Genomic DNA, 26,588 nt, shown 5'->3' on the forward strand with positions numbered 1-26,588 from the left:
AATGGTAGGATATCGTATAAAACACTGGAATGTAGTAGGCTTAACAACAATGTTGTGTTATAACCTTGGGGCAGTGGGGAGAGGTGGGAGAAAATGGTACATTTTGCCTCACGTCCTGTGTGGAGTCAAAAAGGGACTTGCTTTTCCCTGGTGTTCTTCATTGCTTTGGTCTGTTGACTCTGAAGGCCAGCGTGCCATTTCAAAGCAACATGTGGAGCTAAGCAGCTTTTTAAATTTTCTGCTATACTACCAGATAGCATCAAGTGGAACATGCAGGACATTCCCAGGTGATCTTCCCTTTATATATTGGCCAAGCTCAGAACTGCTTAACTTCTGAAATTGAGCCCCATCATGCCCTTTCAGCACATTGTATGTTCATTTGTGTTTGGTCAGAGCACTTTATAATACCATGGTGCCTTGATTTAAGAACAAACTTGGATTAAGAACACTGCAAACCCAGAAGTAGGTGTTTTGGTGTGTGAACTTTGCCTTGGAATAAGAACATGTTTCGCTTCCTGTTGAGTGTGTTCCGTTTGTAAATTGAGTTCCCCACTGCTATGGGAAAGCACGCCTTTGTTTAAGAACGCTTTGGTTTAAGAATGGACTTCCGGAACGGATTAAGTTCGTAAACCAAGGTACCACTGTATATTTAAAAACACCTAAGAGGATCCAGTTGCTCTCATGTCCTGCCTGTAGGCTTCCCATGTGAATCTGGGTGGCCACTGTAAGAACAAGATGCTGACCTGATCCTGCAGGACTCCTCTTAAGAATGCCAAGGCACACAGTAAAACGGAACAGCCAACTTCGTTTCTTATACTCTTGTTTGACGTTTCTCATCTTCAAGGATTTGCATCTGACCTTTAGCAAAGCATGCCTGTCAAAGAGTAGGTCCCCTGCAAGGAGCTCAGCCTTGCAAGACTGGAAGAGTGTAGCCCTGTGTATGTTTACTCGGAGTAAGACCTGTTGAGTTTATGGGCTCAGTCCTAGGAAGTGGGTATTAGGCCGCAGTCCTGTGTGGGAGCCTATTAAATTCAGCGGGAATTGCCCACAAGATAAATTTTTGAAAGTGGTTTGCATAAAGGTAATAAAAATACATTTAATAAAATCCCTGAATGAAAGCAAGATACAGTCATACCTCGGGTTACGAACGCTGCGGGTTGCAGACCGCGCGGAACCCGAAAGTACCGTAATGGGTTACTTCTGGGTTTCGGCGCTCGCGCATGCGCAGAAACACAAAATGACATCACACGCATGCGCAGAATTGCATCATGCGCTTTTGAATTGCATCATGCGCTTCAGGCTGAGAACGCCGTGGGTTGCGAACGTGCCTCCCGCACAGATCACATTCACAACCCGAGGTATGATTGTAAAAAACACCAAAATTATCAAGAGATAAAACTGAGCAGGATTAGAAAGGTGCTGGAATATGCAGCTGTCCCTTACGGGGATCGAACCTGTAACCTTGGCCTTATCAGCACCATGCTCTAACCAACTGAGCTATCCTAGCTTGCCTATCCTAGAATGTCCGTCTGTACTTTGTATTGTGTAATTAGAGGTGGTATGTGTACAGTAGTGTTATTTCCATAATCTGTTATGTAGGTCCATGTTGCAATAAATTGTTCCCAATCATTTGTTCCTTGGGGAGCTAGATTAGATTAGAAAGACATTCCGGAAGGGGAGGTTGTTTGCTTGGAAATCTAAGCTAACCTCCACCCTCAGATGCTGGAGCCAAGCCGGGAGAGTGGAGTTGGCTTCCTCTTCCTCCATCTTGTTCCACTTGCAGTTTTACCAGAAGCATCTGGTTGGAAACAGACTGTTAGTAGTGGAGAAACCTTAATCTTTTGCAGCACAGTCAGTCTTTATAATTTTATAATACAACAGGCTGTTAACTGTGAGAGGAGGGGGCACCAAAGGCCTAGTTTTGATGTCCCCATGTTTGAGGCAAGAGTATTGGCAATGCCCATAGATTTTGTTTGTAGATCGGTGGCATATACATAAATATTATTATTATTGTTGTTATTGTTATTATATTAAAACCAGCGATAAAACCCAAAATCATAATCGGTGAGAAACTGTGTAATCAGCTAAACCAATACAGTAGATTTTAAAAGCCACAGAAAATAAAACGGTCTTAACCCGGCACTGAAAAGAATATAATGTTGGCCCCCGTCTTCCTTCCTTCTGGAGGGTATTCCAGAGCTGAAGCCCCACCATCAAGGCGGCTCTCTCCTGTGTAAATGCATAACACAACTCATCTACGGATGGAAAAAGGACCTCATCTGAAGATCTAAATGCATGGAGAAGGTTGATGTAGGAGGGGGCTGTGCTAGTCTCCTTTTGGAGAGGATTTCACAGTAGAGGTGCCCTCACTATAAAGGTCCTGCTCCATTCTTAAAACTTACTGCAGCATTTTGTTTTTGTAGGACGCTAGTTGAAAAAAAGCATTCCTGATGCTCATTCCCTAATTTCACTTTTTCATCTCTGTCATGGTGGGACTGAAAAAATTACTTGACAGGATTGCAAGTCTAATGACATACCTTCCAGGAAGACTGGTGGATAAACATACTTTGCTATCTGTCTCCATTTTCCTGAATATAATCATATGAGCTCCTTTCTACCAATTGAATTTGTTTCTTTTTCTTAGCCATTGTCAGAACCAGATGCCACAAACTTCAGAGTTTGGATCGGCATTTAATCTTGCTAGGACAGCATTGCTCAGTTTCCCTGAGCAAACAAATGTGGCCATGTTTCCTATTGATTTTTAGAGCTAGGTCAGCTTTGTAATGAATCAAAGCTGCCATCCTTCATAAGATGTCATACTTGTTCCTTGCTGTAGTCAGCAATGCAGCTCTGTGCATTGTAGTCTGCATCATGGTTGTTGATTTGGAGTGTGAGGCTGGCAAATGATCTTCTGTCTTGGGAAGGGACTATAGCCCAGTGGCCAAGCTCATACTTTGTACGCAGGACACCCCAGTTTCAATCCCCTGATAGCTCTAGCCCAGTGGTTCCCAACTGGTGGTCTGTGGCACCATTAACATAAAAACTATCATAGTGATATAACAAATTTCAAAAGTAGGGGATCTAGGGCTTGGCTTTTGAAAAACGGGGTCCACAGAATTTAACTAACTGGGAACCACTGCTCTAGTTAAAAGGATCAGGTAGCAGGGATGAGAATACTCCTCTATCATAGAGTTTGTCTTCTACTGTACTCATCCACTTTCCTGAGCAAACACAGAGCATCTTGGGGCTATGGGATGTGGACTCCAAGTGAGTCATCTCACAACACATTGCTGTGGACATTAACCAGACCAGTTTAAGGTTTCAGCCCCTGCTGCAAACTTCTCTTTGTTGAGTCTCTTCCTCAGCCAAGTGCCTTTCAGTAGTCTCTCTTCTATGTAAGTGGGATCCCTCCTATCTGGGTGTGCATCTGGAAGCTGCCATTTTTACTTCCACCAGTGCCTCAGAGTTTCAGTACATCAACTGCCTGGGACTGATAAAAGCACCAGCATACATATTTCAAAGCAGAGACCCAGGGACAGGTGTTTACAATAGGCCTTGCCAGGCTACTGAGACCCAGGTAGCTGCCCAGGAATCCTGTGAGTTGTCTCTCTGAAAATGAAAGAAATGCAATACAAGTTGTGACCTGCCACGTTCTGCCTGCTGTTCTCCAGAGACTTACTCTTGACACATACTTTATTTTTTAAAAAATAATAATACAAGGAATAATCTCTCAAATTTACTTCCGCCAACTCCCGAACATCTCATTTTAGCTGCATAACACGAAAGATGTTTTGATAAGAACAGGTTGTGTCTCCAGAACAGTCTGGTACAAAAAAATAATAATGTATTCACAGTTTTGTCTTTTTAAATTCAGTTTCATCTGCCTCCATCTTAACAAAGCTTGACACTAATCATGGACAGACTCTAGAATTGAAGCAGCGTAGCATCCCCCCCCCCAACATGCTGAGATGCACAAAGAATATACATCTGGAAATATTAGAGCTCTTTGTGGACTCGTGAGTTTTCCCACCCTAATTGTGGGTGGAGAAAAGGGATGAGTACAGGTGGGAAGGACGACACATCATTTCACCAAATTTCTCCAAGGGGAATAGAAGTTCTCTAATTGTTTCCTGGGGTGGAGTTCACCATTAACTGTGAGAACAGGACAGCTATTTTTCGTTTTCCTAAGTTTGGAGTTTTTGTTGTTATTGCTGCCACTGCCACGGCAAGTGGCAACAACATCAAGTCTGGCCACCATTTTGTATCTCCCATCTTGCCCCAGATCTACCATCTTTCCACAGCACTGGAGGGAAAGTGAGGGATGGCAGCCATCTCACACACACCGAAAAAAAGATGGAGAATATCCTGGGGAAATTCTGCAAAGTGGAAGGGTGAAAAAAAGAAAAACCTCAGACATTTTCTCAGAAAAATTGACCCTATTGGGTCTACATAGACTTTCTGTTCCTCTTTTAAATTCCTAAGTCTTCAATTTTGTTTATTTACCATTTATTTTACTTTATTTTATACATATTAGTATCTGTTGTATTTAATGCTGTTTTTTTTCATAGAATCATAGAATAGAATCATAGAATCATAGAGTTGGAAGAGACCACAAGGGCCATCGAGTTCAACCCCCTGCCAAGCAGGAAACACCATCAGAGCACTCCTGACATATGGTTGTCAAGCCTCTGCTTAAAGACCTCCAAAGAAGGAGACTCCACCAAATTCCTTGGCAGCAAATTCCACTGTCAAACAGCTCTTACTGTCAGGAAGTTCTTCCTAATGTTTAGGTGGATTCTTCTTTCTTGTAGTTTGGCTCCATTGCTCCGTGTCCGCTTCTCTGGAGCAGCAGAAAACAACCTTTCTCCCTCCTCTATGTGACATCCTTTTATATATTTGAACATGGCTATCATATCACCCCTTAGCCTCCTCTTCTCCAGGCTAAACATGCCCAGCTCCCTTAGCCGTTCCTCATAAGGCATCGTTTCCAGGCCTTTGACCATTTTGGTTGCCCTCCTCTGGACACGTTCCAGTTTGTCAGTGTCCTTCTTGAATTGTGGTGCCCAGAACTGGACACAGTACTCCAGGTGAGGTCTGACCAGAGCAGAATACAGTGGCACTATTACTTCCCTTGATCTAGATGCTATACTCCTATTGATGAGGCCCAGAATTGCATTGGCTTTTTTAGCTGCCGCGTCACACTGTTGGCTCATGTCAAGTTTGTGGTCAACCAAGACTCCTAGATCCTTTTCACATGTACTGCTCTCAAGCCAGGTGTCACCCATCTTGTATTTGTGCCTCTCATTTTTTTTGCCCAAGTGCAATACTTTACATTTCTCCCTGTTAAAATTCATCTTGTTTGTTTTGGCCCAGTTTTCTAATCTGCCAAGGTCGTTTTGAAGTGTGATCCTGTCCTCTGGGGTGTTAGCCACCCCTCCCAGTTTTTACCGTATAGTAAATTACATCACATTAGTTGTCGTGAGAAAGGGTAGAAGTCATCACTGTGGCTGAACATCCATCACGTACCCGTGTTTCTCTCGCTCACCCCACTTGCTTATCTGTCAAAAACATGGACAGTTAACATTTTGACTATAGTGCAATTGTCTCTTATGCTCTGTATAGTACTAGGAACACACCGAAGGTTTTGAGTGCATGGTGAATGTTGTTCTCCTGAATAACCTTGACCAGAGACGACTCTTCCACCAACCTGAGCTGCCAATCTCTGCGAAACAATGGAAATGACAATGGCTTCCCTGTATGCAGAGCTGTTGTGAAGATGAACCAAATCAAGGATTCGAAAGATGTTTGCGAATCAAAAGCACTGTGTAAACAATTGATAATAACGGTAATCTTCAGGCTTTAATATCCTTGCGTGCCAGCTGATCTCTTTGCTCATGAGAATTACTCATGGTTATTAACCAAAAAGAATGCACAGAGCAAGCAGGAAGAACAGCTGTTTTCCTAAACTGCCGAGAGGTGGAAGTGTGGCCTTTGCTCTGCTTGCGTTTTTGAGATTTTGTACGTTTTTACGTGATTGGGACAACGGCATAGAACAAAATTTAAAGGCAGAACTGATTGCCGCTGTGGCGCCGCATTTATGCGGTGCTTTCAACTTCCTGGTCCAGAGAAGGTTACTGTCAGGGGCCAGGAGTCTCCTTCAGGTGATGGAAGACTCCAAAACAGAAAGGGAAGGGCACATGCGTCACACCCTGGAAGCCTTGCCACTCTGTGACGCATGTGTCCCCCTGGCCAGAGGATGTGGCCCTGCCATCTTCAGACTCTGGAAACTTCATGGAGGACAAGGGTGCAGGCAGAGACTCTTGCACTCCATCACAGTAGGAGACCAATGGAGAGGGCTGTGCCTCTGTAAGTGAAGGAGTGTCTTCTGGTTTGGGCAGAACTCACTATTTGGAAGCAGCTGTGCACACAGGGCTACATAGGGCTGGAGCTCAGTTTGTTCCCTGCGGGGGCAACGTAAAGGTTTTGGGTTCCTGGAAGATAGCCTGAAGGCCTGCATTCAGTTTGAGTCTTTCTCTACTTAGCGTTGCTTCTGTCTGCCTGGTACCCAGCCTGTGTTCTCCCTTGCCTGAGCACAGAGCATGACAGTTGCAAGACGCTCTGTGCCTAGCATGAAACCTTATGGTCTGTGGTTTTCTAGAAGGCAGAGTTTAGTTCCAGTTGCTAACATGGCGCTGGGATGCAAAGATGGGTTTTGTCTACTTTCTTTGCATGCTAGACACTTCACCGATTGAATGAGTACAGGGTTTTGTTTTGTTTTACAAGGCTTATTATAATATAATTTTCAGCATGTGTACAGTCATACCTTGTGTTGCGTTTGCTTCATGACACATTTTTTCAGGTTGCGTCCCACGGCAACCTGGAAGTACCCGAAAGGTTTCGCAGCTCGTGCATGCGCAGACGCAGTGAATCGCGACACGCGCAGAAGCGGGTTGCGTTCTGTTCATGTTGCGAACGGGACTCTGGAACGGATCCCGTTCGCAACCAGAAGTACCACTCTACAAAGTTCATATACAAAGTTGTGTACAAAGTATATACCTAAAGAAAAAAACAAGGACAAAAACTATTCCAAAATCATATATGTACCAGCACTTTGGACTTCCTGTCTATCCCGTTGTATATTCCTTTTTTTACAAATGAAAGTACTCTTATTATTGTATATTGCTTTACATTTTATCTAATACATTCCTATATCAATATGTACCCTTGGTCTTATTTCTCAACTCAGTCTCTCTCCAACGTCATAGAATCATAGAGTTGGAATAGACCACAAGGGCCATCGAGTCCAACCCCCTGCCAAGCAGGAAACACCATCAGAGCACTCCTGACATATGGTTGTCAAGCCTCTGCTTAAAGACCTCCAAAGAAGGAGACTCCACCACACTCCTTGGCAGCAAATTCCACTGTCAAACAGCTCTTACTGTCAGGAAGTTCTTCTTAATGTTTAGGTGGAATCTTCTTTCTTGTAGTTTGGATCTATTGCTTCGTGTCCGCTTCTCTGGAGCAGCAGAAAACAACCTTTCTCCCTCCTCTATGTGACATCCTTTTATATATTTGAACATGGCTATCATATCACCCCTTAACCTCCTCTTCTCCAGGCTAAACATGCCCAGCTCCCTTAGCCGTTCCTCATAAGGCATCGTTTCCAGGCCTTTGACCATTTTGGTTGCCCTCCTCTGGACACGTTCCAGTTTGTCAGTGTCCTTCTTGAATTGTGGTGCCCAGAACTGGACACAGTACTCCAGGTCAATCGAATGCTAGCATTCAGTGATTTTCAGTGATATTAAAATACAAACATAACAATGGGGCATGGGCTGCAGCCATCTTGCTGAATCATAGACTAGTTGGAAGGGGCCTGAGGGCCCCCAGTCCAACCCCCTGCAATGCGGGAAAATTTTGCTCAGTGTGGGGCTCGAACCAACAACCTTGAGATTAAGAGTCTGGACCCTGCCTGGATGAGAGACGTGATGGGGACCCCATGCATTCAGCCGTGAGTTCCATTGGAGAAATGTGGGATTTAAATCCAATAAATGATGAATAGTACATTCAGGGGGCAGTCATCAGGTCTGCAATGCCATAGCTCCCAGGCCGTTCACTGATCTGAACACAGGAATGTACAATGCAAGCCTAAGCACGTCTACTCAGAAGCAAGCCCCACTGTGTTCAATGCAGCATAATCCCAGGAAAGCGGAAGCAAACGGATTGTGCTTTGAAGCAGAAGTTTCATAACTGTGCGGGCCCCACATTGCGCAGGGAACACAAAAAGATCCAGGCATCTTTTATCATTATCTCCTGTTGAAAAGCAGTACAAAAAATCCTGTTCTATTTATCCTGTAGGTGTCCATCTGCTGTTTGTGACGAATGTTCTATCCGCAACAGGAGGACTTCATAATTCTGAGCGCAAAAGAACTACAAAAAGCAAAGAACCTCAAGTCCCACTAGTCGCAAATAGAATTACATTATACAACGTAAAGATTTAGAAATGTGGCAGCTTTATAAATCCTTTTAATGTAGACCTTGGGGCCAGTTTCTTTTCAGAAATGAAAGCAAAGTATGAATAAGAGGCAGCTGGTAAATAGCATAGACAAATCCATACAGTTTTAATGTGCAGCCTACTTGCACAAACAATAACTTTCTCAGTGGCTGGGGCAGCCCAGTCAGGTGGAAAGGGTATAAGTAAATTATTATAATTATTATTCACAAAAACCAAATCAGCAGATTATTTTTTTAAAAAAAATATCAAGTTCTCGGGTTTCTTTTTGCTTGATTTGATTTGGTACTCCTCCCATCCATTCTCCTGTTGTAGCTCTTCCTGTGTTTGCCTCCTGAAGGATCAGAGATCGATGAAGGCTGCACTGCTTCCCGGGTTGTGTGAATGTACCGCTCTGCATCTGTTACCACCCACTCTTTTGGAGTCACGTTGAAAGCCAGCCACCCCAGTTCTGGCACCTGACAGTTTAGCTTGTCACTCTTTCAAGAGAAAACACACACACACACACACACACACACACACACCCTTGGTGAAGTGTGCAGAACGTCAAAGCCAAGAGAATGAACCAATGTTTGAGCCTTGAATTAAATCATCGCTATAAACCAGAAGAAACAAATGGGTTTTCACAAACTCTGATTCTGCATTTTAACAGCAGGGTGTAGGGATTCCTCTCTGCGTGACCCGCAGATACTTGTCTGTGGCCTTCACTATGTGTTATTCAGATATGGTGGGCCAAGCTTATATATCAAGTAGCTTCTGCTCATACTCAGTTTTGAGGGGAGCTCTACCGTTTGGTGTCTAAGGAGCTGTGCACAGGGGAAACTATGGGTTGGTGGGGAAGAAGAAGAAGAAGAAGAAGAAGAAGAAGAAGAAGAAGAAGAAGAAGGAGAAGAAGAAGAAGAGTTTGGATTTGATATCCCGCTTTATCACTACCCTAAGGAGTCTCACCACTGCAGATGGTGACAGCAGCCACGAAATTAAGAGACGCCTGCTTCTTGGGAGGAAAGCAATGACAAACCTAGACAGCATCTTAAAAAGTAGAGACATCACCTTGCCAACAAAGGTCCGTATAGTTAAAGCTATGGTTTTCCCAGTAGTGATGTATGGAAGTGAGAGCTGGACCATAAAGAAGGCTGATCGCCGAAGAATTGATGCTTTTGAATTATGGTGCTGGAGGAGACTCTTGAGAGTCCCATAGACTGCAAGAAGATCAAACCTCTCCATTCTTAAGGAAATCAGTCCTGAGTGCTCACTGGAAGGACAGATCGTGAAGCTGAGGCTCCAATACTTTGGCCACCTCATGAGAAGAGAAGACTCCCTGGAAAAGACCCTGATGTTGGGAAAGATGGAGAGCACAAGGAGAAGGGGACGACAGAGGACAAGATGGTTGGATAGTGTCTTCGAAGCTACCAGCATGAGTTTGACCAAACTGCAGGAGGCAGTGGAAGTCAGGAGTGCCTGGCGTGCTCTGGTCCATGGGGTCACGAAGAGTCGGACACAACTAAACGACTAAACAACAACAACAAGGAGTCTCAAAGCGGCTAACATTCTCCTTTCCCTTCCTCCCCCACAACAAACCCTCTGTGGGGTGAGTGGGGCTGAGAGACTTCAGAGAAGTGTGACTGGCCCAAGGTCACCCAGCAGCTGCATGTGGAGGAGCAGGGAATCGAACCCGGTTCCCCAGATTACGAGACTACCGCTCTTAACTACTACACCACACTGGACCCACATCTCCAGGCTTTTCTCTCTTTGTACGAGGCAATCTCTGGAACCTCATGGCTCTTGAAGCTTCAGCTTTGAAATCTGGTATGAGAGAGCAGGAGAGTTGGGACTGTCATGGGTGGCTGACCTCCTTCCCTGCTTCACCAAGCCACAACTTTGCCTGTGGATACTTCCCAAGGCAAAACAGTTTTCATAGGACATTTGTAGGTTTCATAGGGCATTTGTGTTTGAAATTGTTGCTTCCCTTTTTTGGAAATGTTGGAAAATATGCCCTTTTCTGGGTACCTCTGGTGCTTTCCAGATTTGGGGCTTAAGATGTAAAAGGCTACTGGATCACCTAATTTAGGTTTGTCTGAGATGCCAAGAATTTGAGATTAGCATTACTGATTTATTCTTTTAGGTCCTTAAGCAAAAATAATCACTTGAAAGAAATCTGACTTGAATCCCTCTGATGCTCTCACTTGCCTGAATTGCTCTCTCTCTTTCTGCATCTCATGCGGCTCCAATAATTCCCCGTCAGTGACCATTATTTGTCCCGAATTGAAGAGGTTGCAGGTTGGAAAGTGTTCTTCAATAGTGGCCATCACTCACTGGCGGACACATGTGAGTTACTGAGCACAGTGGGCTATTGAGAAGCAGATTAATCCAACAGAGAAGGTGGCATTTAACACGAAAAGGTTGCAGGGTAGAGGATAGAGCGTTGTACTTTGGCTGGGCACAAATCCTTTCGTGCACCTGAGAAAGGATCTGAACCCAGCCCTAGGAGGAGATTTGAACCTAGGGTTCATGCAACGCTATCTCCTCTTCATCTGTGCTCATTCTCAGCACATGTTTGCTAAATTTGTTGTCGTTTAGTCGTGTCCAACTCTTTGTGACCCCGTGGACCAGAGCACGCCAGGCACTCCTGTCTTCCACTGCCTCCCGCAGTTTGGTCAAACTCATGCTGGTAGTTTCGAGAACATTGTCCAGCCATCTTGTCCTCTGTCGTCCCCTTCTCCTTGTGCCCTCCATCTTTCCCAACATCAGGGTCTTTTCCAGGGAGTCTTCTCTTCTCACGAGGTGGCCAAAGAATTGGAGCCTCAGCTTCAGGATCTGTCCTTCCAGTGAGCACTCGGGGCTGATTTCCTTAAGAATGGATAGGTTTGATCATCTTGCAGTCCATGGGACTCTCAGGAGTCTCCTCCAGCACCATAATTCAAAAGCATCCATTCTTCGGCGATCAGCCTTCTTTAGGGTCCAGCTCTCACTTCCATACATAGGTAAAGGTAAAGGAACCCCTGACCATTAGGTCCAGTCGTGGCCGACTCTGGGGTTGTGGTGCTCATCTCACTTTATTGGCCAAGGGAGCCGGTGTACTCCGGGTCATGTGGCCAGCATGACTAAGCCTCTTCTGGTGAACCAGAGCAGCGCACGAAAACGCCATTTACCTTCCCGCCGGAGCGGTACCTATTTATCTACTTGCACTTTGACGTGCTTTCGAACTGCTAGGTGGGCAGGAGCAGGGACCGAGCAACGGGCACTCATCCCGTCGCGGGGATTCGAACCACCGACCTTCTGATTGGCAAGTCCTAGGCTCTGTGGTTTAACTCACAGCGCCACCCGCATCCCCACTTCCATACATAGCAACATACTAAAACAGCACATTGTTTAATAAGCACAAAAGTCCATCCGGCAGTGAGCAAGCAGCAGAGGCAGGGATGCAATTACAGTTTATTTTCCTTAATTAAAGATGACTTGGGCATATTTGTCTCATAAGTGTAATTTTCTTCGCATCACTCAAAGCTGTCTGATCACCAGCGCAAATACCACCCTAGCTACCCCGGCTTTTGTTAATTATTGCTAATTAATTTAACGAGAACATAGCTCCTGCTAATGGAAAGATATTGAATGGTGGCACAAAGGGATCATCTCCTTTGAATTTAATTTGAAGTGTTGCACCGATTGCAATCTTCTGTTCTGAATATCTTCTGCTTCCTGCAAGGTCTGAAGATTGCGAGCGGTGATATTATGTATAACAAATGTTTGTGTTTTATTGAGTTACCCTTGGGAATATGATACTGGGGTATGCAGAGAAAGGCTGCTAGGGAAATCAGGGTCCTGCCCTCATTCTGCATTTGAGAGCATTCTAATCCAGAACCTTCTAGAAAGAGAATGAGCTGGAATTAACAGGGCTACTTTTAACTGACTCAGAAGATGGGCAGAACATGTTTCATGTGTGAGAGAGCAGGAGTAGATTTAGATCCCCTGTTCTCCCTTTTCTGGAAAAGAGAGAGTTGTTGTGTAGAGTGGAGAAGGGCCACAAGGAACCTTTTGTCTGCTTTAGGGACTAAAAGGAACCAAAATAGTGAAGAGCATTGAAGGATTCAGTCTCACAACTGTGAAGGAAAAGTTGACCCCAGGTAAATTTTAATCACCTTCCTGAATGCAATATGGACCTGCCCATCGTGAAATACATGCTTTGAACAACATCTCTCATCCCAACCAGCCAGCATGACCAATGGTCAGGGATGAATGGAGTTTTAGTTCAAAACATCAGGAGGGCACCGGGTTGGGGAAAGCGTTGAACCCTCTAGGATAGCCATGTTATCTGTTTTCTGATTTTACTTCAGACTTTTATGAGACTTATGAGGAATGGTTGAAGGAGCTGGGTACCTTTAGCCTGGAAAAGAGGAGACTGAGAGGAGATATAATAGCCATCTTCAAATATCTCAAGGGCTGTCACAAGGAAGATGGAATACGCTTGTTTCTCCCCTTGTTCTGGAGGGTAGAATTGAAACCAATGGCTTCATGTTACAAGAAAGGAGATTCTGGCTAAAACTTCAGGAAGAGGTTTCTGAAAGTAAGAGCTCATTGGCAGTGGAACTGACTCCCCCTGGAGACAGTGGACTCTCCTTCCTTGCTTTTTAATGCCATGGATGCTATAGTTGAGATTCCTGCATTTCAGGGGGTTGGACTAGATGACCCTCAGGGTCCCTTCCACCACTACTATTCAATGATTATATGATTCTGTCTTAACAAGTATGTTCAGAAAAATTTCCGTTTTCACAAACAATTGGCGAGCCACGGACTTCCGGGTTGGCGCGATCTGGAAATGGCGGATTCCCTCCGAGCTGCGGAGGGAATCGGCTCAACTGAGGACGGGTCTTGCCGCGCCGGCGACGCGGGGACCCTTAGAAACCGCAGGCGCTGAAGCCTGCGGACTGGAAGACTCAGTGGGCGCCTTAAGCGCCCCCCGACCCACGAAGAGCCTTTTTAAAGGCTGCGGAGAGGGTACGGAGGGTGGCGTGGCGCTGAGAGTCGATCGCTACCTCGGTTGAGCGGAGCCGCGAGCCATGACTGGAGAGCGCTGACTTCCTTCCTTGAAATTCGGACTGAAAAAGAATAACCCGTGAGTAAGATGGAATTGGACTTTAAGAATATTTTCCTGTGAATTCGAGACGACCGGGGGGTGTGCTAAAAGGAAGTCCGCACCCCCCCTCTTGCAGACGATCTAAAGCAACAATAGAAGAACTAAGCTGGAGAGCCTACCCTTTGTGGGGTGAGTTAAAAAAGACATTAACTTCCAAGATTTGGCAAAAAGAAATTTTGAGCTGGAGTGAAAGAGTGGAATTTTAGAAGCTTCTTTTCTGTTGTATACAACCCCCCCTCCCGGGCCCGGGAGCGTCCTGTGTTTGAGCTTGTGGAAGAGGAATACGGAGTTTGACAGCTGTCAAAGCTGTCAAACGGACAGTTTACAGTTGAAAAATTGTCATCTAAGATCCCTCTGGATTAAAATCAGTTATAATTGAACTAAAATTGTTGGAAATAAAGTAACAACAACAAGTCAGAGGATTATTGGAGAAAGATTATTAAGTAACCAGATTCCCTCTAGGGGGAACTCTGTGACATTACAATGGCTGTGGATGGAAAGTTACTAGTGGAAATTGAAAGAATGTTTCATTTGGTGGGAATCTTACAAGAGCAGAGTCTGGCTATGAATAAACAACTCATGACCTTGACCTCTGCAACAAGCAGCTCTGCTGAATGTATTGAGGACCTGAATGAGAAAGAATCTGCAGCTGAATCGGAAATGATAACTCAAGAAGTGGAGGAGACTAAACAAGGAAAAGAGAAAGCAAAGATGGAAAGTACCAACCAGAAGCTTACACCAGTGGAATATAAGCAAGGAGACTTTTGGATTACATTGACTACAAATCTGCGAAAGATGCAAAAGACGAAGGAGGAGGCCCCGGGAGTATATGGAATACAGGAACTCAAAATAAAGAAGAAATATGATTGGGGCCTCCACACTGACTCTGAAGATGCATGGCCTGCGGAACTTTTGCAGCAGTTGTTTTCAAATGTCCTTGTGGGAAGAGAACCTGGTTTGATGGGGACAGAACTCCTTCGAGATTCGACGACCAACATAAAGGACTACCAACAAGACCGGCGGAGAGGGACTGAAAGAGACTTGAAAGCCTCGGACGTGAGGAATCCAGGCTAAGAACTGTTATTTGGACATGTATTGGGGAAGGGACGAAAACCGGGGATGGGAGGGAGGGAAGAATAGAACTTTAAAAACACTCAGGACTTTTGGGTTTAGTTAATACGACTTTTATCTAAGACAAAATGGGAAATCGATGGAAGGGAATTTGAGTCCAACTTAGAAAAAACTTATTTTTTTTTTTTATAAAAGAGGTAATATTAAGATGGTTAAGAGTAGAAATTTTAATTTGCTGACACAATTATGGGAATTGGGATGCATGAAGGGGGGTGGGGGGAAGTCAAGGAACAAGGTTAAGAAAGTAGGATTTTCTGAAATTATACATGTTATTGTCTTGTCCCTTCTGTGTGTGTTATGTTTTTATAAAAGGTGAAAAACCAATAAAAATTATTTTTAAAAAAACAAAAACAATTGGCGAGCCACAGTGGTGTAGTGGTTAGAGCGTTGGACTAAGACCTAGGAGACCAGGGTTTGAATCCTCACTTGGCCATGAAGCTCACAGGGTGACGTCACTTGCTCTTGGCCTGGCCTACCTCACATGCTTGTTGTGGGGATGAAATTTGGAGGGGGAAAACAATATACAGTGGTACCTCAGGTTACTGATGCTGAAGTGATCATTCTTGACCAGAAGACCTTCAGAGGGAGACTTTAGCATGAAACTGCTGAATTATAAGATAAAGTTCACCAATGCCAGGTGGTTTGTGTTACTATCACCAGTGGTTTTTTTTAATCATTACTGTGATTATATTACAGTGGTACCTCAGGTTAAGTACTTAATTCGTTCTGGAGGTCCGTTCTTAACCTGAAACTGTTCTTAACCTGAAGCACCACTTTAGCTAATGGGGCCTCCTGCTGCTGCCGCCGCGCCGCCGGAGCACAATTTCTGTTCTTATCATGCAGCAAAGTTCTTAACCCGAGATAATATTTCTGGTTCGGCAGAGTCTGTAACCTGAAGCATATGTAACCTGAGGTACCACTGTAATCCACCTTGAGCTCCATGGAAGAAAGGCAGGGCGATAATGCAGTAAATAAAATAAAGGAGTATAGAATTCTCCCCTCTCCATTTCCCCGTGTTCCTGTTGGTTCTTTAAGTTGGCAATCTGATTAATGTCCCTTAACACATTGCACAGGCAAATCCCCTGTTTAATACAGTGGAAGGCACGTCTCCCTATCTTGGCTTCGTGACAAGACTTCCTCCCCGACACCTGCAATTAAAAACACATACTTGTCATATTCACACATCTTAGGTTTACTGTTGAGACAATAGGTTTTCATCTAAAAATGCTCTTAGCATCTCATTTCCTTGGAGATTCTATGTGACAGCTGATTCACCTATTATATATTTTGGAAAATAGTTTATGTCTGTTTGGATCATAGTTAATCCATTTTATGATCTAGTTGTTTTAGTTTTGTTTGATGTTTTGGGTATTTTATATAGAAAAGTGTGATGAAAATAGATAAATAAGTAAAAAAGGGTAAAGGTAAAGGACCCTTGGGTGGTTAAGTCCAGTCAAAGGCAGCTATGGGGTTGCGGTGCTCATCTCACTTCAGGCTGAGGGAGCCGACGTTTGTCCGCAGACAGCTTTCCGGGTCATGTGGCCAGCATGACTAAACTGCTTCTGGCACAATGGAACACACTGTGACAGAAACCAGAGCGCATGGAAATGCCATTTACTCTCCCACCGCAGCGGTACCCACTGCTTTTTTGGGGGGGGGGACACACAGGGGTATGCATACCCCTAAACATTTTGTGAATCTTTGTACTTTTGTCCTTTTACTGTATTTATTTTCCCCAATTTGAAGTATAAAATGGTGGTTTTCTTGAGTCAAAATGAGAGTACCCTAAACATTTTTTTAGGAAAAAGCACTAGTACCTATTTATCTACTTGCACTGGTATGCTTTTGAACTGCTAGGTTGGCAGAAACTGGGGCAGAGCAACGGGAGCTCACCCAGGTCACACGGATTCCAATCGGCAAGCCCAAGAGGCTCAGTGGTTTAAACCACAGCGCCACCTGCTCCCCTTATATATATGTAACACATTACATACAAAGACCCGCATCATTCAGGTCCGGCTCCGAGGGCCTTCTGGCAGTTCCCTCGCTGCAAGAAGTGAAGTTACAAGGAACCAGGCAGAAGGCCTTCTCGGTGGTGGTGCCCACCCTGTGGAACGCCCTCCCATCAGATGTCAAGGAGATCAACAACTATCTGATTTTTAGAAGACATCTGAAGACAGCGCTGTGTGGGGAAGTTTTAAATGTTGGATGTCTTACTGTGTTTTGATTTGTTGGAAGTTGCCTAGAGCGGCTGGGGCAACCCAGTCAGATCATCATCATCATCATTTTATTGTATGCCGCCTTTACATAGTTATATGGACCATAACTATGCTCAATGCGGCTTACAACATGACAAGATTTACACAATTACAAACATAACAGAATTCATCAACAATAAATAAAACACATCAAAAAGTACACAACCAAATGGAAACAATTTCCACGTAAATCATAAGATCTAAAACTAAAGATACAACAATAATATCAGTAACAGCAACAAGCTCTCTCAACCGCCTGTAAACAATACTCAAGCCCAGGAATCCGTTCAACAGCCTCAGCTTTTGTAGTTGGAGTCAGTCAGCACTCCACTCTCCCAGACCAGATGGGAAAAGGCCAACAAGGCAAGGTGCAGGTCTTCCAGGGCTCACAGCCAAGATGGTCTCATTTAAAACAATACGGATAGAAATTAAAAACAATTTAAAAGAGGAGCCCGCTCTGTGAGCAGTAGCCGCAGTCCTTGTGAATCCTGTCAGGCCACGCCCCAAGCCAGGTGGAGAGAGGCAAGGGCAGGCAGATGAGCAGCATATATATTACATTATTATTATCATTATTATTTAAGCACCAACATCTGTCATCGTTTTTTCAATGAAAAGCTGCATCCTGGGGGGACTCTTTTGAGCAGAGGACTGCTGTTGCACTCAAGTCCTGCTTGGCTACAGTGAAAACAAATTGCTGGAATAAATTTGCCTTTTGGCCTAATTCAACTGGGCGGTTCCTATGTTCCACATGAGGCATAGTTCTTCACAAAATTGTTTCCAGCAGTGCTGAAATCAGATCCACTGTGTTCAGTGGGTCTTACTCTCAACCACAGAAGTAAGGAGGCATCGTTTTTTTGTTCTGCCCATGAAGCACTGTTTCCCTTCTGCTGCAGTTCGTCTTTCACACAGTGTTTTTTGTCTTGCTGTTTGCTGTGGCAAAACTGCATAGCTTATGTAATATACGTAATTCAGTACATGAGTTGCGTTGCCATTACAGTATTCCACCCGGTTCATTTCAGTGCAATGTGAGCTGGTGGGGAATTGACACGTGATCCATTATGTACCATTTACAGACTGAAAGCAACAACTGCAGCAAATACTGATTGTATTGGCTGGATTGAGTTCTGTTGGAGGAGTGGGATGAATAAAATGAACGTTGGCCATTTCCGCTCACATTTCTATTTTCAGTGGAATTCTCTGACATCCCTCCTCTCAGGTAAGTAGGAATAGAATAGCAGGCCAAATGCCTCTTTGGGAAGGCAAACATTACCTGGGACTGTACAGTGGAAGGGTGAAACTGCTCAAAGAAGTGAATAAATAGCCAGCAAATAAGTTGAGCGACCCCCACATCACTACACCACTCAGCATTAACCATCCCAGAACTGCTTTCCATTTTATAAAATGACTTCTGAAGCTTCCTTTTACATATGACGTATTGCATTTCTATTCTAGTCTGTGTGCCCTTTAGAAACTTTAATTGAAAGACTATAATTTTCCTTTTTCCTTTTCTCCTAGGATCTCAGCTCATTTGCCATGCCATTCTTGGATGGAGACGTGGACAGTGCAGAGAAGCATGCCTCACGGAAGGTAGGACTTTCTGAGTCTTCTTTCTATCTCTTGCTAGTGAAAACTGGTGGTGCTTCCATCAATCTTCCCAGAATTCAGAGACCTGTTTCACTGAGTTCACGTCGGCCATGTTGATTTGTCCAGAAATGGCTGATTCAGCTGAGTATTTTTAAGTGGAAGTTGCTGCAAGGTCCCTTTGTCCCCTCCGTGTTGATGATGTGGTCAAGTGGTCTTGGGAGAAGGCCTCTTCTATGGCACCCTTGGGACACGGGTGGCGCTATGGGTTAAACCACAGAGCCTAGGACTTGCCGATCAGAAGGTTGGCGGTTCAAATCCCCGCGACGGGGTGAGCTCCCGTTGCTCGGTCCCAGCTCCTGCCAACCTAGCAGTTCAAAAGCACGTCAAAGTGCAAGTAGATAAATAGGTACCACTCCAGAGGGAAGGTAAATGGCGTTTCCGTGTGCTGCTCTGGTTCACCAGAAGCAGATTAGTCCTGCTGGCCACATGACCCGGAAGCTGTACGCCGGCTCCCTCGGCCAGTAAAACGAGATGAGCGCCGCAACCCCAGAGTCAGCCACAACTGGACCTAATGGTCAGGGGTCCCGTTACCTTTACCTTTATGGCACTCTTATCCTGACCTGTGGATCTGGTTCCACGGGAGGCGCTTGCACAGGACTAGCTTGCTGTGCGAGGAAAATGGAGGCGTGGCCTTGCTATAACTTTTTCACCTTGGACGTGTGAACAGACCCTTTAGCAAGCTAAAGTCCCTCCAGGAGAGGCAAAAGCCCACTCAAAGTGGTTTAGAAGGTAAGAAATGCAACTGCCAGGCAGCCCAAAACATAGCTCAAACACAGACAGTGCATTGCATTCAGATGCAATGCTAAACCTTGGGGATATGATGTCCTTCTCTCTGCACACTGCCAATTCAGTACTGAATTGTTGCCAAATATTATTTTTGTGTCTGAATGGGGCAAACCATGGTTTGCAGAATTCACTGTTTTCCAGCAAATCAGGAGCAAGCTATTATTTCCTCTTTTGCCTCCCCTTGTGCAGAAAGGACAGGGAAAGAGCTTTGTTGTTAAAGTCTGCTACTCTTGCGATATTTCACCTCTTGGGACAGCTTCAAGAAAAATGCCAGGAACACGTCTTTCTGGCTGTTAACGTTTCACAAAACCCTTTGCCTTAGTAAGCAGAGATCCATTTTAAATTCTGCGGAGCTGACTCACACCTTTCACAATGAAGCATTAAGCACGACACACTTTAGGAGTGTAGAATCTGATTGCCTGAGAAGAAAAAAATGGTTCTTAAGTGAAGCTACATTACAGCACTTTAATTGTTTTGGGGTCGCCGCCACTACCATCAGCGATGAGGAATTATTGCTTCTCGTCTGCAGATGAAAATATAATTTTCTGCAAAAGATTGGAAAGTGTGTGATTCAATCTTGCACATGCAGTTTTATTGTGCTTCGCAGATACTGCTCCTTATGAGGACATGGGCACAGCTGCAGGCGGCCCAGCTGCTTCCAGGGGGAGAAAGACCCACACTTCTGCTGCAGGAGTCGAGCTGGTTAGGGCGCCTGGCTTAATAGACTATAGCAGGGGTCAGCCAACTTTTTCAGCAGGGGGCCGGTCCACTGTCCCTCAGACCCTGTGGGGGGCTGGACTATATTTTGAAAAATAATAATGAATGTATTCCTATGCCCCACAAATAACCCAGAGATGCATTTTAAATAAAAGGACACAGTCTACTCATGTAAAAACACCAGGCAGGCCCCACAAATAACCCAGAGATGCATTTTAAGTAAAAGGACACATTCTATTCATGTAAAAACACGCTGATTCCCGGACCATCCGTGATCCGGATTTAGAAGGCGATTGTGCTGGCCCCGGCCCCTGGGCCTTAATTTGCCTATCTATGGACTACAGCATAGTGTAAACAGAACTTATATATTCACACCCCAAAAATGTGTGTGACTTGCTTTATTGCGATATTTGCTTTATTGTGGGAGCCTGGAACCGAACCTGCAATATTTCGGAGGTATGCCTGTAACTTTCAGACCTGAGGGGTAAATTAGGTGTCACTTGGTGAGAGTGTTTCTGTAGGCAGATGAGATTGCATTTGTACCTCCTGGGGAAGACCTATTGCAAATACTGATTGACTCATTCCTTCCTCCCCAGCCCAGCTTGTGACATTTTTAGCTTTGCTGGGAGTTTTAAAATGGTGGTTATAACACAAGGTTCTGTTGCTCCTCCAGACTTAACTGCCGGCTGGCAGTTTTAGCTTGCTGCTAAAACTTTCGTTTTGTTTCATTTATCTGCGGAAAGTGTTGCGCATGATCCCTTCCCTCACACTTTTTTTTTTACGACAATCCTGTGAGGTCGGTTGAGGCAGTGAAGTTGGCTCAAGGTGACAGATGTACATATGACGTCTATGTGTGTGGCGAGATCAAACACGAGAGAAGCTTCCTGACGGAGAATGTTGTTGTTGTTTAGTCGTTTCGTCGTGTCCGACTCTTCGTGACCCCATGGACCAGAGCACGCCAGGCACTTCTGTCTTCCACTGCCTCCCACAGTTTGGTCAAACTCATGCTGGTAGCTTCGAAGACACTATCCAACCATCTCGTCCTCTGTCGTCCCCTTCTCCTTGTGCCCTCCATCTTTCCCAACATCAGGGTCTTTTCCAGGAAGTCTTCTCTTCTCGTGTGGTGGCCAAAGTATTGGAGCTTCAGCTTCAGGATCTGTCCTTCCAGTGAGCACTCAGGGCTGATTTCCTTCAGAATGGATAGGTTTGATCTTCTTGCAGTCCATGGGACTCTCAAGAGTCTCCTCCAGCACCATAATTCAAAAGCATCCATTCTTCGGTGATCAGCCTTCTTTATGGTCCAGCTCTCACTTCCATACATCACTACTGGGAAAACCATAGCTTTTACTATACGGACCTTTGTTGGCAAGGTGATGTCTCTACTTTTTAAGATGCTGTCTAGGTATAGAAGGTCCCTATTTTCATCGGATAAATGTTGGAGGGGATGGTGATGTAGGTTTGAGTGGAAGCTGAACCGTAGAACAACAGAAGCTGCGCTGATCACACACCAAACTCAGGACAGGACTGAAAACACCGTCGCCTTATGTCCTTACCCAAACCCCAGCCAGATGCAGAACACACTGACACACACTAACAGCCCATTTAATCTTGCATTTGCCTCTGAGGAGGTATGTACAGTCTGATAAAGCTATCTGGAGAGACGTGAGCGACGTTCTGCAGCGGTATACCACGGGCAGAAATTCCCTCGCCTCAAATGACACTAATCTAACTGCACCTTGACATGAAGACCGATAGCATATCGTTTAGTTTAATCTGGTATGCGCCGTCGCTCCCTTTGCTTGAAGAAAATAAGGAACTCCCATGTGTCCAGGCCTGTCCTTCTAAGAGAAAGAATTTTTCTTCATATCAGGGAAGGGTTGTTAAAGTGTTAAAGCATCCTCTGCGCACGTGGAAGGCCCCGTGTTCGATTCCTGGCATCTTCAGATAGGGCTGGGAATGTCCCCAGTCTGAACCCTGGAGAGGCCACTGCCAGTTGGTTTAGTCAAATGGGGCCACGTGGACCTTGGTACCACAGACTTGCTTCAGGCCCAGGAGTCAGATATGGCCTTGGAAGTCAGTGAAAGTGTTGAAGGGAATTAGGAGATGAGGTAAAAGGTTAATATTTTAAAATAATAATAATAAGGTGGTACCTTGGTTTACGAACTTAATCTGTTCCGGAAGCCTGTTCTTAGACCAAAACCGTTCTTAAACCAAGGCACACTTTCCCTAATGAGGCCTCCTGCCGCTGGTGCCCTTCCACCGTTCGGATTCCGTTCTTAGGCCGAGGTAAAGTTCGCAAACCGGGACACTGCTTCCGGTTTTGCGGAGTTTGTAAACCGAATAGTTCATAAACAGGGCTGTTCTTAAACTGACATGCCACTGTAAATGGGAATAGAAAGGAATGAGATAATGAGAGGAGGAAGTGAATATAAGTTTTTGGGAGGGGAAATAAAGTATAAGTTAAGAAGAAAAGGTGGAGGGGAAAAGAAATTCAAGGAGATGAGTAAAAGTAGTTTTAGAGGTGTGTTTGTATATGTATGTATGTATATACATATACATATACATATACATATACATATACATATACATATACATACAAATACACATACATATAAATATACATATACATATACATATACATATACATATACATATACATATACATATACATACACATACAGTGCTTTTTTCTAGGGGGTGCAGGGGACACATACCCAAAAACATTTTGTGAATAAGTTTGGCCTCAATATGAGTAGGAAAATCAGAGTACCCCTAAAAATTTTTTTATAGAAAAAAGCGCTCTCTCTCTCTCTCTCTCGTCCTCTCTCGTCTCCATGTAGAGACTCTGGATCAGCAAATTCTGCCTAAAATGTGGAGACTTGAGTTAATGTTTGTACTTAGCTGTAGATTTTCCATAAGGAATGCTGCCGTTCAAACCATGCATGGTGCTGCTTGTTACAATAAATCTGTCCCTCACTTCATCACTTCATTGGGTACTTTGTTTTCTTCTTAAATCTTTATTAAACAAATCCTGTTCTTTCCCTGAAAATAATATAAAAGATTTATGGTTCAGAAGAAAGCACACAATTAAACATAAACATCCAAATGCAGGAAAACACAAAATAATGATGATGATGATGATGATGATGATAATAATAATAATAATAATAATAATAATAATAATAATAATAATAATAATTACTGCATTGAAAGGTGCATGGCTGTATTGTCTGTTTACATGAGCTTTCAGGTGGAGGCATAAGGAAAGACCTCTGGTGCCAAAATCTAGACTCCAAGCTCTTCAGTCTGTCTTGCTTTTGCGGCTTTCTAAAAGCACTTGTGTACTCTGGGGGCAATAATGAGAAAAATAAGCTTAACGCCCTGAGTAGCAAGGGCCTGGAGCTTAGCTATGGATCCCAGATTCAGTTATGCATCGCCACACGTGCCTTGTGTGGAGACGTTCGGTGTGGGGCTGACACCTTCTTCCAATCTGCTCTGCAGACTAACGCCTGTGCATGGAGGTCCCTGGCAAAAGGCTTGTTTTGTGGCGTTTCCTCCTTCAGCTTGCACTTTGTTCCACATGCTCCCTTCGCCCTCTGCTGCTCAGCCTGTGGAACATCTGAGGAAGCCTGAGGCCCCACTGCCTTCCTTCTTGACTAATATTTAAACAGGATTTGGTTTCTGCAGCTGAGCTTCTGTAGCTGCCGGGGTATCAAGAATGGGCTGGGTATCGTTAGAAGTCATGGGTACTTGTGTATGTGTTCTTTATTGAGGACTGGATCCTGTCTGATAAGCTCAGAGAAGGAAAAATTGATTAAATGAATTGCCAATAGGGAAGCAAATATGTGTGTGTATATATATATATATTTACACTCATCTTCTGCTTTAATGTTTTCTTTACCCCTTGTCATTAAGGTAAATAATTAATCAAATTATCTCGCTTGAGGTGCTCTGACTGGAACAATTGCTGCAGCATCAAGAGTAGAGAACAGGAAATGACAGGTCTCTCCCCTCATTCCCCCAGGCTAATGGCTGTAGCTGTAAAGCAATCGAGATAGTCATGTGCACTGTACATGCCATTAATATCAGCGTAATTGCTTCCCGCCCTCCCTAGGACCAAGATTGTTATAACGTATGAGCACGTTTCAGTCCAGTTAAAGGGAATATTGTTATATTCCGGTTAAAATATAATTGTGAGTTTTAAAAACGGCTGTTGCTGCATGTTGTACACAATAAAAAGCCATTACAGTGGTACCTTGGGTTACATACGCTTCAGGTTACTGATGCTTCAGGTTACAGACTCCACTAACACAGAAATATTACCTCGGGTTAAGAACTTTGCTTCAGGATGAGAACAGAAATCGTGCTTCGGCGGCGCAGGGGCAGCGGGAGGCCCCATTAGCTAAAGTGGTGCTTCAGGTTAAGAACAGTTTCAGGTTAAGAACGGACCTCTGGAACGAATTGACTTAACCCGAGGTACCACTGTATCAGCTCTTGGGGTGGTGCATGTGAGGCAAAACAGCTCTTCTTCGGCAGGAGGTAGGAGGTCTAAGAAGGCATAGATTTCTGGTCTCACCCATGCTCACCACTGCCGCAGTTCAGCTTCCAAAAAACCCTGCATGGCTTCTCTTGTTGGCCGTTGCGGCAGAATTTAATGTAATTAACTAGGCTCCCAGAAACCACCCATTCTTTTCACATCCACAAATGGCAACTGTTGGGACTGAGATGGATCATTTCTCATGCTTTACATGCAGGAGGTCATAAGTCCAGTCCCAAATTTAAAAGATCAAGTTAGAGGTGACGGTGGTGAGACTTCTTCCCCAAGGCCATGGAGATGGACTTCCTGTCAAAGTTCAGCAGCACTCGACCAGCTAGACAAATAGGCTGACCGGTATAAAGTAGCGTATTGTCTTCCTATGTTGGTAGTGAGTCCTCCTTGTCACCCATTGAGAGCCTTCATTTTAACTTTTCATTAGAAGAAGGTGGGATTTGACTTTTAATTCTGTTTTCTGACCACCTGCAGTGTTGGGCAGACAATATTCCTGCCCCTCAAAAAATATTTTTTATTGGTTTTCATGTCAATAGAAGAACAACATTAACTCACCCAGTGGTACATTCTCGTTAGGTTTCATATGCAGTACACAAGTGTTACGTTTATTTATGCATTATCAGTTCAAGTAGCCTCTCCCCAGAGATTCTTACGTTGAGGGTGGAATAAAAGTACCTTCTGTCTCTATTTTGTTGTTGTTTAGTCGTTTAGTCGTGTCCGACTCTTCGTGACCCCATGGACCAGAGCACGCCAGGCACTCCTGTCTTCCACTCCCTCCCACAGTTTGGTCAGACTCATGTTTGTAGCTTCGAGAACAGTGTCCAACCACCTCATCCTCCATCGTCCCCTTCTCTTTGTGCCCTCCATCTTTCCCAACATCAGGGTCTTTTCCAGGGAGTCTTCTCTTCTCATGAGGTGGCCAAAGTCTTGGAGCCTCAGCTTCACTATCTGTCCTTCCAATGAGCACTCAGGGCTGATTTCCTTAAGAATGGAGTCTCTATTTATAAAGGCAAAGAAAGGAAGCCAAGTCTCACCAAAAGTGTCTATCCTTGAACTGCCTTTAATTACCCTTCCGTAGCAAGATAGAGCCACATTCCAAATATTATTTAATCAGATTTCAGTGGGGTTTCTCTAAGTTGTTTACAGTATCGGGCTGTTGTTAATCGGACGGCTGATAATAGGAAAAATTACTATATCTCTGCATTTAAGGTTATTTTTTAAATTTGAGACTAATGATAACAAGGCAAGACCCGAATTGGGCAGAAGGGATTGCGGTGTAATTTTGGAAATAATGAGAAACAACTTTTTTCCCCAAAAGATGTTTACCAATGTGCGACTCCACCATGCATAAAAATATGAGCATATCTCTCCACAGCCTTTCCAACACAGGAAAGATACTAGTGTTTGGCTAGTCCAGCAAAAGATAATTTTAAGAGAAGGGCAGGCAATATTTTATTGCAGCAGATTCACTGCAGGTAGATGCTCATTAGGTCAGTGGTTTGACAGAGGTCTGCCTTGGAATAATATTTTTTTTTGTTAAAAATTATTACCCCTTTCTCTTTCCCTTGCAGGCGGAAGACAGCTACAACACAGGGAGCCCTTCCAAAGGACTTTTCCCAAAGGGGCTCCAGAACCGGCCTTCCAGCCCAGCCTCTGCCCCCGTCAAATCCAAGCACAGTCCCGGCTCGCCCAAAACAGTGTTCCCCTTCCCCTACCAGGAATCTCCCCCTCGCTCCCCTCGGCGCATGAGCTTCAGCGGCATCTTCCGGTCGTCTTCCAAAGACTCTTCCTCTCCTAGCTCCAACGCATCCACTTCTCCCGGGGGCATAAAGTTCTTCTCCAGATCAAGAAAAAGTAAGGAACTCT

At 44.4% G+C, this 26,588-nt stretch overlaps 1 protein-coding gene across 1 annotated transcript in view; it reads left to right on the top strand.

Annotated features, from left to right (window-relative positions):
• Positions 1 to 26,588, top strand: part of PRKAG2 (protein kinase AMP-activated non-catalytic subunit gamma 2) — a 205,445-nt gene that overhangs the window by 55,869 nt on the left and 122,988 nt on the right. Inside the window, exons 2-3 of the mRNA XM_081163991.1 lie at positions 18,542 to 18,613; positions 26,294 to 26,576. Coding sequence (XP_081020117.1) covers positions 18,542 to 18,613; positions 26,294 to 26,576 — 355 coding nt within the window. The remainder of the gene's footprint in view (positions 1 to 18,541; positions 18,614 to 26,293; positions 26,577 to 26,588) is intronic.

The sequence above is a fragment of the Podarcis bocagei genome (genome assembly GCF_964188305.1).
Source record: "Podarcis bocagei genome assembly, chromosome: 12".
In the NCBI taxonomy this organism is placed as follows: domain Eukaryota; kingdom Metazoa; phylum Chordata; class Lepidosauria; order Squamata; family Lacertidae; genus Podarcis; species Podarcis bocagei.